An 11,398-nucleotide genomic window follows, 5' to 3' on the forward strand; every position below is an offset into this window, starting at 1 on the left:
TGGAGTATATAATATTTTTTCAGTATAGTTTTAGTACACATTTATCTTATTAATAATAAAATTAACTGTATTCATGCTTTACTGATTATATGGATACTAACTTAATAATTTAATAATTTGTTTATTTATTATGTTTTTGAGAAAAGGTCTCATTGTGTAGTCCTGGTTGGTTCAGAACTAACTATGTAGACCAGACTAGCCTCAAACAGATGTGCCTGTCTCTGCTTCCAGAGTGTTGGGATTAATGGTGTGCACCACCATGCCTGGCCTTAGGAATTCTTTACATGTTCTTTTTGAAATCTCTTACTCAGAGTTACATGTTATATACATTGCTTCTCCACCACTGAAATATGTATACAAAATTGAAATTTGCATAACAATTAACTTTCTGGTTTGGTTATCTCAATTTATTATCATAAACAGAGAAAAATAAAGTATTTTAAACTTTGCAATAATTCATTTTACAATTTGTCATAATTGTTCAAATAAAGGTAAATTTGTCATTGAAATACAGCTATACATATGGACAGGATAATTTTTAAGTATTTAATTTATCCTTAGAAGAAGTTAACATCAAAAATAGAATGAATCCAAGTTCAGTAGAGATTAATAGCAAAAAGAAAAGTTGGTGGGCCACTTAGAAATGCAAAGTTTTAAAAGTGTATTTAATGAAGGCATTACTTACAATAGAATTTCTTTCAGTTAGAATACCTTTTCTTTACTTATTACCAAGCTGACTCTAAATCATCTTCAAATCCCAGGTCATCATTCCCTCAGGGAAGCCTTCCCTGACCTACTAAACTAGTTTAAATCCACCTGTTATACACTGTCCCTTTCTATGCATATAAAATGGCCTCTACTTGTTTGTTGGATGTTTAACTGCCCAGTGGATTATACAGATAAAAAGGTAGTTGCCCAGTGAATCCCCAACAGCACTGTAAGTTCTTATACACATTTACTGAGTAAATGAAAGACACTGTGGGTAGGGTAGATGACACACTTGAATATTGATTGCTAAGCTGTACTAGAATTTAATGTAGTTCTTCACTTTCCAAAAAGTAGTTTCTTTTCTGCTATTTTTTCCACAGGGATCTTCCTCAGTTCTCACATCTGCACAATAATGCAGTTGCCTCTAACACAGAGGCCACAGAACCAAAAGGATCAATGAATAAAATTCAGTAAGTTCATGAATTTGGGTGGGGAAAAATGTCTTTGTTTTTATTTACTTGTAAATTAAATATAAGGTGTTTTTTCATTTTGTATGTGGATAACAAACCACAATCATATTACTAACAATTGTACTTCGCCAGTATAAATCAGTAATTTTCCTATCAGTTAACAGTTGCTATAAATACCTCAAAATATCATTAATGTCCATCATTACTTTAAAAATAGTAGTAATTATGAAATTACTAGATCTATTGCAGGATAGGTGGGATTTCAGGGGAGAGAGAGGAACTCAGGAGATGAATCTAAGTGTGTGAGGGAGACAACAGCAAGACACAGAGCAAGGGGCATATAGAATGGAGGAGAAGTAAAAAGTCACATGGCAGAACATAGATTAATAGAATCAAGTTAATTTAAGTTATAAGAGCTAGTTAGGAATAAGACTAAACTAAAGGCCAAGCTTTCATAATTAACCAGTCTCTGTGTCATTATTTGGGAGCTGGTGGCCCACAAGAAAGTCTGACTACATTTGATGCACAACATGTAGCCCATACATCCACATAGGGCCTGAGAAAGCTGAAAAAAGTTCTGAACATGGAGTCAGACTCTACTTCCTGGCAACCACAGTCTCTCAGGTAGGCTGCTTGAGGCATAGAGAGGTGTGGCTCCTGCAACTGCCTGCCACTGCCTGCTAGACCCGAAGGGGGGCAGAGCCAGCCACCAGTGCTATGTGCTAAGCAGAGCTGCATGGTGGTCAGAAAAACACTGCATATACACACACACACACGCACACACACACTCACATGCACATAAGCTATGTCCAGGCCAAGGAAACCTCTGAACAGGTTATAGTGTGCTTGAAAATGTGCTTAGGTGCTGAGGAAAAAAAAAGAAAAATATATATATTCTTTAAAGATATATATATATCTATATATATAGATATATATATATATAGATATATATATATAGATATATATAGATATATGAGGGTAAAGTAATATAGAAAGAATAAGCCACGTAAGAATGAGAAATATAACATAGGACACCTGGATCCTATATAGTGCTTTGTTAACTTGGAATTTTTTAAATGCTAATAAGCAAAAAACAGCTGCTAGGAGACCAGTCTATATATTTTAAGGATATTTTAACTTTAGAATGGAAGTTAAGGGGTTGGGGAAATGGCTTAGTGGTTAAGAGCACTGACTGCTCTTCCAGAGGACCCAGGTTCAACTCCCAGCACCCATATGGGAGCTCACAATCGTCTGTAACTCCAGTTTCAGGGGACCCAAAATTTTCCATGGCAAAACACTAATGCACATTAAAAAAAAAAAGAAAAGAAAAGAACGGAAATAAAAAATGTGTTGCATTAGGGTAGAGGTTATGCCTTTGCTTCCATAGGGGGGAAAAAGCTATGGTTTTCTTCACAATTAATGAAGACCAGATTTGACCAGGAGAGACCTCCTGAAAATCCTGGCTGCAGACATGAAGGAAGAAACCAAGAAAAACTACAAAATAGGTGACATATAAGCTAATCCCTGTACATGGGAACATCTCTGACACTGGAGGAGACTTGATAAATCTTGTTGGCTACAGAGTCCTCATGAATTATTATTACATGCTATCCTTTGATATGGCATGGATTGTGGGTCTCCTTCTTCCTCAAGGATCATTGGCCACTGGTCTGTGAGGAAGGAGGGAGCAGAAGAAGGGAACAGGGTTCAGATGGCTTCATGTGGGTATGACAGAAGAAGCTTTCCAAGAGACAGTTTTCAGTGTTACAGCTCACCTTTATTCCAGAGTGAGGGGAAATATATATGATGGGAACAGCAGCTGGGGTATCACATAATTTGCATTTGGCAGCACAGTTCTACCATACAGCTAGAAGTACAAAACCTAATTATCATATGGGCAGCAAGGGGAGAGCATCTGCAGAGATCTATGTCAAAGGTCTCTACTTGAGATAGACAAGGTAGGACAGTCCTTCAAAAATTCCTGCTTCACAGAAAAGTCTGTCAGATATTCTAGGCCTGTAGGCTGAAGATGGATGCCCCAACATTGCAGAGGAAACTTGGGTGACTGTCCAGGCAGCCAGTTGTCTTTGCCATTTCCATAGTTTTAGAAGTTGTTTGCTCTGTACTTCCTGTTTACTCAGATAATATTATATCCTTTTCAGGTCTCTGATAGTGTTGAAGAATATATAGTTACAGTTTTATAGTTTTTCTTGTTACCAAATTCAGAAAAGAAACTTACAAAAGAGATTTAAAGTTTATAAAATTGAGAAACATAAAAGCTTAAGTTGTTTATCTAAAAAAAATGTTTTAAGGTCTAATAAGATATTTTTAGGTTGGTAACACAAGTATGATAGAAAACAGTTTAGGTATAAAACTTTGAACTCACCAAGATAAGATAGATAATAGAATTTTTCTCCAAATTTTCCAAATACAAATGGACTAGACATTGTGAATGTAATTCTTATCTGATAGCTGTTCTTATTGTATATAGGTTTTACTGTGTTAGAGTTAAAATCTTTCCTTTTTATTTAGCTAAAAAGGCAGAAATGTTACAGGATATTTGTTTATACTGTGTGAAGATGTGTCACTGTGATTGGTTTAATAAAGAGCTGAATGGCCAATAGCTAGGCAGGAGAGGGCAGGTGGGATTTCCAGGGAGAGAGAGGAACTTGGAAGATGAATCTATGTAGCTGGAGTTTTCTCCAGTCCTGCCTGGCCCATAGTCAGGGCAAATCTCTCTCACCCACCAGTCCCACAGCCACTCAGACCCAACCAAGTAAACACACAGAGACTTATATTGCTTACAAACTGTATGGCCGTGGCAGGCTTCTTGCTAACTGTTCTTATATCTTAAATTAACCCATTTCTATTAATCTATAAGTTGCCACATAGCTCGTGGCTTACCGGTATCTTAACATCTGCTTCTCATCATGGTGGCTGGGAGTGTCTCTCTGACTCAGCCTTCCACTTCCCAGAATTCTCCTCTCTGCATGTCCCACCTATACTTCCTGCCTGGCTACTGGCCAATCAGCTTTATTTATCAATCAATCATCCACAGCACTTCCCCTTTTCTTTTTTTCAAAAAGGAAGGTTTTAACTTTCACATAGTACAATTACATATAATAAAACAGTTATCTAGCAAGAATTACAGTTACAATATCTAGTCTATTTGTATTTGGCAAAATTAAAGAAGATATCCTATCTATTTTATATTTGTAAGTCTGAGGTTTCATATCTAACTTATCTCTTATCATAACTAAGGAAATTATAACTATCTAGTCTTCAACTACATCAAAGACCTCAGAAGGATATAATATTACCTGAGAAATGGGAGAAGGATGCAAGCAACGTTCAGGAGTCTTGCAAGAGTAGATAGAGACAGCTGGCAGCCTGGACAGTCACCTAATGTTCCTTTATAAAGTTGGGGCATCTGTCTTCAGCCCACAGGCCTAGAGTCTCTCAGTCACTTCTCTCTGTGTCCTGTAGAATGTCTGGCAGTTTCCTCTGCAAAGCAGGAACCTGAAGGACCATTTTGCCAAGCAAAGTTCAGTGGTCACCTTCCTATGGGTCCTGCATGTCCAGTCAATCAAGCAGTCCAGGCAAGAACAGTTTCTTGCCCAAATGGCTATTTTTGCCAAGGTGAAGATAAACTCCATATGGAATGTCTTTGATGCCCATCCTCCTCTCTGAAGTAAATCAGTACTGCCAGGAGCAGACATGTCTCACTGTCTAGAAAGTCTAAATGTTTTCAACATTTTAAATGCCATATTTTGTAGGTTTTTGAAGTGTTTGAAGATTACCTATCTATTTGAAATATATCTATGTATACCTAGGAAACTTAACTAACATGGCTACAAGTTTTACTAACATAGAAGACTAATTATTAATCTGTATTTCTTAATTATCCATTACAATTTAAATGAGTTACATAAACATAATACCTCAAACAAGAATAGAAATATATATACAGTATAATAAAATTAACTTCAAATTTGTATCAATAAACTAAAATCTACAGCAATGTAAAACATTTCTAAGCAAGTTGCTCTTTAAAAGTAGGTTCAATAATCTACGCTTTCATCCTATCATATCTATATCCCCTTTTCTTCTTTAGAAAGGCATTGCATTTATAATCAACTGGCTTTAAATAAAAATATTGGTTTTTCTCTGTAGCTAGAGTTTTCCTGCCTGGCCCACGGTCAGGACAAATCTATCTCACCCGCCAGTCCCACAGCCACTCAGACCCAACCAAGTAAACACACAGAGACTTATATTACTTATAAACTGTATGGCCGTGGCAGGCTTCTTGCTAACTGTTCTTATATCTTAAATTAACCCATTTCTATTAGACTATAAGTTGCCACGTGGCTCATGGCTTACTGGTACCTTACATCTTGCTTGTCACCGGCAACTGGCAGCATCTCTCTGCCTCAGCCTTCCACCTCCCAGCATTCTCCTTTCTGCTTGTCCCACCTATACTTCCTGCCTGGCTACTGGCCAATCAGTGTTCTATTTATTAACCAATCAGAGCAACACATTTAACATCCAGACCATCCCACAGCAAATCTAGGTGTGGGGGGAGATGCCAGTGAGACACAGAGGGAGGCAAACATACAGAAAGGAGGAAAGGTAAAAAAGCCACATTGACAGAATGTAGATTAATAGAAGCAGGTTAATTTAAGTTATAAGAACTCGTTGGGAATGAGCCTAAGCTAAGGCCAAGCTTTCATAATTAATAAGAAGTCTCTGTGTCATTATTTGTGAGCTGGCGGCCCAAAGAAAGACCTACTACAAGATCTTTTTTATTTCATATGTTACCAAAACAGCATATATTGCTACAGTCACCAATTTGAAGAGCTTTGAAAAGTATCTTGACAACAATATAACGTGTTTCCTTTCTAATACCCTACATTTTTTTACTTTAGTTCATATACCTAAAAATATAATTCTCTAGAGAACTGAATTTATATTCATCAAAGGACACAAAAAGTTTTTAAAGATCATTGGACTGGATAATCAGTCATAGCTCCTCAGGCAAAGTAGTTCTGCCTGCAATCCCAGTACTTTGTAGGCTGAGACAGGAGAATTACCAATACAAAATCTTGAGTTTGAAACAAATCTGGGTTCCATAGTGAATCTTGGGGCAGCTTGGGCTACAGAGTAGCAAGACCCTGTCTCAAAAGAAACAAACAAAATTTATTATCTTTTCTGATGTGACTATTGTCCAATTTTGGGAGCAGTGAGGTAGCTCAGAAGATAAAGGTGCTTGCCATGCAAGTCTGACAACTCTAGATCCCATGGTGGAAGAAAAGAACAGACTCTGGAAATTTGTCCTCCTACATCCACATGCATACCATGTCACATGAGGACCTGCATTCAAAATCACACACACACACATACACACACTTAATTTTAAAAGGTTATCTGAGTCAAGGATTTCTAAAATAGGTCAGTAGGGAATAAAGGAAAAATCCAACTTCCAGTGGTGAACAAATACATCAGCTAGAGAGAAAGGATTGAAAGCAAATCAGATAGTTTACAAACAGTGCAATCAACGACATTTCTGAATTCAGGCTCACAGGAAGGGGAAATGGACTTAAAAGACCTGGTTAATAATTCAGACTCAGCTGTGAAAGGTCAGCTACCACATATAAGCACAACAAATGAAATATTTGATATTGAGGTTGATATTGATTTGATATTGATGAAAGCTAGCTAACAATAAGCCTAGCTAAATAAGATATTTTCTTTCAAATGAAAGATGAAAAGATAATTTTTCTAAGTAAAGGTGAAATTATCAAGGAACACCAAAAAATTTTTTAAAATAATGTGTTATTTTAAAAAAAAACTATAAGGCAAACAGAAAAGCAGAGTACTGGCTTGATGGTGGAGGCAAGAGAAAGACCACCAAATGCATGAATCAGTTCCTCTCTGACCTTGAAGGACCTTATAATTTCAGCAACAGGCAGTTCACCTACTAATAATACACGGAAATGAAATAGGGAGGGGACAGAACACCATGAAGTGTGTAAGCCAAATTAGAAACAGCTTGTCACTATTTCCAGAGTGAAACACCATGTGAGGGATTATGTTGATCCCATCAAACTCTGGGTCCCTCTTTAGCCCTGGGCCACCTCAACTTCATATTTCACATGATCAGAAACTTACTTTTCTAAAATCAAACTATCTTAAAATTTACTTCTTTCCATTTGAAATGTGTTTTTATTTGTTACTGTCCTCAATTTTTTAGTAACTCCAACTGCAACACATTGATTTTAAGTAATCCCCAATATGATCATCATTTTGTTAGACATTACAACTAGACTGTGTTTTCACCCAATTCCTCCCATAAAATTGTTTTCAGAAAGCAGCAAGGATGTTGAGTTAACATGGCATATGGGAGAGAATACATACAGAGAGAAGATTTTTTTCTAAGTAAAAGTATTTATCTGCCCAGAGACCTATGGTACCAAACACGACTGGAAAAAATAATCAATGAAATGATTGCCAATGATATTCTACTATATTCATAGATCGGTAACTAATCTTGTCATCACCAGAGAAGCTGCCTCTGGCAACCGATGGGAACAGGTGTAGAGACCCACAGCCAAAAACTAGGCAGAGAGAAGTCCAGGTTGGAGGCCTCCATTGGGTCCCTCCCCTTGGAGCTTGGGGAACCCAGTGAAAGAGGAGGAGGAAGAATTGAGAGCCAGAGGGGTGGAAGACACAAGGGGGAGAACATGGCCAGAATCGACTAAGCAGGAATCAGAGGGGCTCACAGTGACTGAAGTGGCAATCACGGAGCCTGCGTGGGGTCTACGCTAGGTCCTGTGTATATATGTTATACGGTTTGTTGTGGCGGGGGGACTCCTGGCAGTGAGAGTGGGGGGTGTTCTGACTCTTTGCCTGCTCTTGAGAGCCTTTTCCTCCTACTGGGTTGCTTCAATGTGTGTTTGAGGGTTTGAGCCTGATCTTATTGTATCTTCTCGTGCAGTGTTTGATGTCCCTAGGAGACACGTTCTTTTTTTTGGGGGGGGGGGGGGGGCGGTAGGGAGAAGAACCTGGGGAAGAGGGAAGGCTGGGGGTCTGGGAGGAGTGGAGGGAGGGGAAGTTGTGGTCAGGATGTATTGTATGAGAGAAGAATAAAGTTTTAAAAATTTAAAGTATCCATTACTTTAGCTTTTAATACTAAATATGTAACTTAAATATTTATTTACGTCAATAAAGTGTGAAATACCTGCGACTTTCCTGGACATTATTCAGCTCACTGTCACTAATGAAAACTGCGTTTTAAACTAGCATTCTCAGAAAGCCAGCCAAGCCAGCAACTCCTCAGGCCAGAGGGCCACATCCCACCAAGGCCCCACCCCTCAGGCGCAGTTCTCCTCAGATACTCACTTTCCCGACATGCTCCGCTGCTCGAAAGGCGCCATCGCCAAGAACGCCCTCGCCTGCTCAAGCAGCGCAGGAGAAACCCGCCAGGGGGCGCCGAGATCCCCGGCTGGCCACCGAGCACCGCAGACCCTAAGGCCCGCCCAGCTCGCCGCTCCAGAAACGTCAACACGTCTGTTCCGCCCTCTCTCAGACTGCCAGCTAGGCAGACTCTGATGCGCATGCGCAAACACGTCTGCCACGCGCCGAGCTACTGCGCATGCCTCCTCTGAGAACTGTCTCCGCCCCCTTTCCCCGCCGCAGTTTCCCTTTCCGGCCCCGCCCCACCCCCGGGAGGTGGGGCTAAGGTGGGAACATGAGGCTGTCGCTTGCCGCCGCTATCTCCCACGGCCGCGTCTACCGCCGCTTGGGCCTCGGTCCCGAGTCTCGCATCCACCTGCTGCGGAACTTGCTCACGGGCCTAGTGCGCCACGAACGTATCGAGGCGTCATGGGCACGCGTGGACGAGATGAGGGGCTACGCGGAGAAGGTGAGAGCCGGGTCCATCCTCAGAGGACCGCCCTGGCCGTGTGTGGGGAGTAGGGCCACACTGGGAAACCCCTGCACGAAAGTAAATCCCGTGGCACTCAACTGAGCACGTTACCCCGGCGCTGCAAATGGAAGGCTGGTTGGGGCCGCGGAGTTAGGAGCGCCCTGAATTAGCTTAGCTAGTGGGATGTTTGGATGAAGCTAAGACATTAGGAGACAAAGGTGGGTACCTCGGTTCTTGCTCGTGTTGTTGCATCAGTGATGTTTTGTTCTCACAGCTTATCGACTATGGAAAGCTAGGAGACACCAACGAACGAGCCATGCGCATGGCTGACTTCTGGCTCACTGTGAGTGCTCCCTGCCTTCCTGATAGGGAAGGAATCGTTAGAGGACCGGGTACAAGGCAGTTTTAAGCCAGGGTACTCACTTATATACCAGTGTTGTGAACTACCTTAGACGAATGTTTCCCTTATTTGAACCGGAAAAGAATGTGCATTCGCACAACTGCCTACAAGTGGTTCTGTGTAACTTGGTACATGATTGGGTGGTGGGGAAAGCCCGTGAAGATGTTTTGAACCCTACCTCTGGGAATAATTGAAAGTTAAATGCCTCTACGGTTGTGACTGTTTTCTTCCTGTTAACTCTCCCCATCTAGGAGAAGGACTTGATCCCAAAGCTGTTTAAAGTACTAGCACCTCGGTTCCAAGGTCAGAATGGGAACTACACAAGAATGCTGCAGATCCCGAATCGGAAGGAGCAAGATCGGGCCAAGATGGCAGTGATCGAATATAAAGGGAACTGCCTCCCTCCCCTGCCTCTGCCTCACAGAGACAGCAACCTCACTCTCCTAAACCAGCTACTACTGGGACTGAAGCAGGACCTGCACCATAACCAGGAAGCAAGCCTCCACAGCTCCCACACGGTTCAAACGCCAAAGACTTAACTGGAGCAGGAGAGTGCACGGCTCTCATAGGTGTGTTCACAGGCCTTGGAGCTCTTATAATGCGGGAGAACTGGAAGTGGCCTGTCGAAATGGAGCCCAGATCTTACTGCTGGCTCATGGTCCTCTCTTTGCACAATAGATAAAATTTTGATGTGACTGTATGAAACTGATTTTCTTTTCTTTCCTGGGATTTCTGGAAAGTGAGAGGCACCTAAGATAGTAAATTCACAGCTTGTGTTTCTGAATCTTGGGTCCAGTTTTGCTTTGCTTATTGGTGGGAGAGGGGAGTCTTACGATGTAATCCAGGCTGCAGCCAACATAACAGCTGTCCTCCTGTCCCTGCCTCCCAAGTGCTGGGCCTTCCAGTGTTCACCACCACACAGGGCCGGTTGCTTATCTTTTGTTTTTTATTTTTTTGAGACGGTTTCTTCAGGATGGCCTCCTGAATGCTGGAATTAAAGGTGTCAACTGCCTGGCTTGGTTTGCTTATCTTACCACTTATTTAGATGGGCCCTATATCTCTTGATTACTACCTTCCTATGGTGACTGTGGTTGATATCCAGCCTAGAGACCCACCCCTTGGGATTTCTTTTTTGTTTGGGGCTTTTTGTTTTGTTTTTGTTGTTTGGTATGAGTGCACTGTCTGCATGTATGCTTGCGTTCCAGAAGAGGGCATCAGAGCCCATTGCCACCATATGGTTGCTGGAAATTGAACTCAGGACTTCTGGAAGAGCAGCCAGTGCTCTTAACCGCTGAGCCATCTCTCCAACCCAGCCCCTTTTGTTTCGTTTTTTATGATATAAGTTATAATGTATTTTGATCATACTCACCACCACCACCACACATACACACCATTGTTCCTCTTTACCTAGTCCCCTTTCACTTTCATGGGTTTGTGTGTGCTTGTGTTTATGATCTGGTGAGTTTCGTTAGGCCTGCTTACAGGAGCTGAAGAAAAGCTCCCTCCCTTAGCAGCCATTAACTGCCTATGGATCTACATGGAGCGAGAGAGCCACCTGAGCCTCTTCTCCCTCCTTGACAGGACTTTTACAGGCTGCTAAGAGAAGCATTCAATCCCAAGAGATTGCTTCCTGATAAGTAGCAGTGTGAACCTCTGTGAGGAAAGCTTTAAATAGCCTGGTACCCCTAAAACTGAAGGGGGAATACCGCAAGCATTGTTTTTAGGCAAGGTCACACATTCCATTTATGTGTTTCCCTCAACCTCTGAATGAGTTTTGAATGTGGACTCAAAGAGATGCACCACCACCCTGCACATAGATGGGGTGTAGGCATCTGACAGGATGTTGGCCTTCCAGATAAGTTCCTTCCTCTTAGTAGAGGGTGTGAAGAGGAAGGC

At 41.4% G+C, this 11,398-nt stretch overlaps 1 protein-coding gene and 1 long non-coding RNA gene across 2 annotated transcripts in view; one reads left to right on the forward strand and one right to left on the reverse strand.

Moving 5' to 3' along the window:
* The window catches only part of LOC128095172 (uncharacterized), a 30,764-nt gene extending 22,017 nt beyond the window's left edge, over positions 1-8,747 (reverse strand). Inside the window, exon 1 of the long non-coding RNA XR_008213176.1 lies at positions 8,577-8,747. This is a non-coding gene — a long non-coding RNA (uncharacterized LOC128095172). The remainder of the gene's footprint in view (positions 1-8,576) is intronic.
* Positions 8,748-8,882: 135 nt separating this feature from the next.
* On the forward strand, positions 8,883-10,514 carry Mrpl17 (mitochondrial ribosomal protein L17). Its single transcript, XM_052762202.1, has 3 exons — positions 8,883-9,099; positions 9,377-9,445; positions 9,754-10,514. The coding sequence occupies exons 1-3, from the start codon at positions 8,926-8,928 to the stop codon at positions 10,039-10,041; spliced, it is 531 nt and encodes a 176-aa protein (XP_052618162.1). The 5' UTR covers positions 8,883-8,925; the 3' UTR covers positions 10,042-10,514.
* Positions 10,515-11,398: the final 884 nt, after the last annotated feature.

Source organism: Peromyscus californicus, unplaced genomic scaffold (genome assembly GCF_007827085.1).
Source record: "Peromyscus californicus insignis strain IS unplaced genomic scaffold, ASM782708v3 Scaffold_4__1_contigs__length_199733344, whole genome shotgun sequence".
Taxonomy (NCBI): Eukaryota; Metazoa; Chordata; class Mammalia; order Rodentia; family Cricetidae; genus Peromyscus; species Peromyscus californicus.

What these genes read in the sequence shown, in the direction of transcription:
- Mrpl17 (XM_052762202.1), top strand. Translation starts at nt 8,926, where the DNA reads ATGAGGCTGTCGCTTGCCGCCGCTATCTCCCACGGCCGCGTCTACCGC. An exon ending in TGAGGGGCTACGCGGAGAAG is followed by an intron (nt 9,100 to 9,376) that starts GTGAGAGCCGGG and finishes TTGTTCTCACAG; the next exon opens with CTTATCGACTATGGAAAGCT. An exon ending in TGGCTGACTTCTGGCTCACT is followed by an intron (nt 9,446 to 9,753) that starts GTGAGTGCTCCC and finishes CTCCCCATCTAG; the next exon opens with GAGAAGGACTTGATCCCAAA.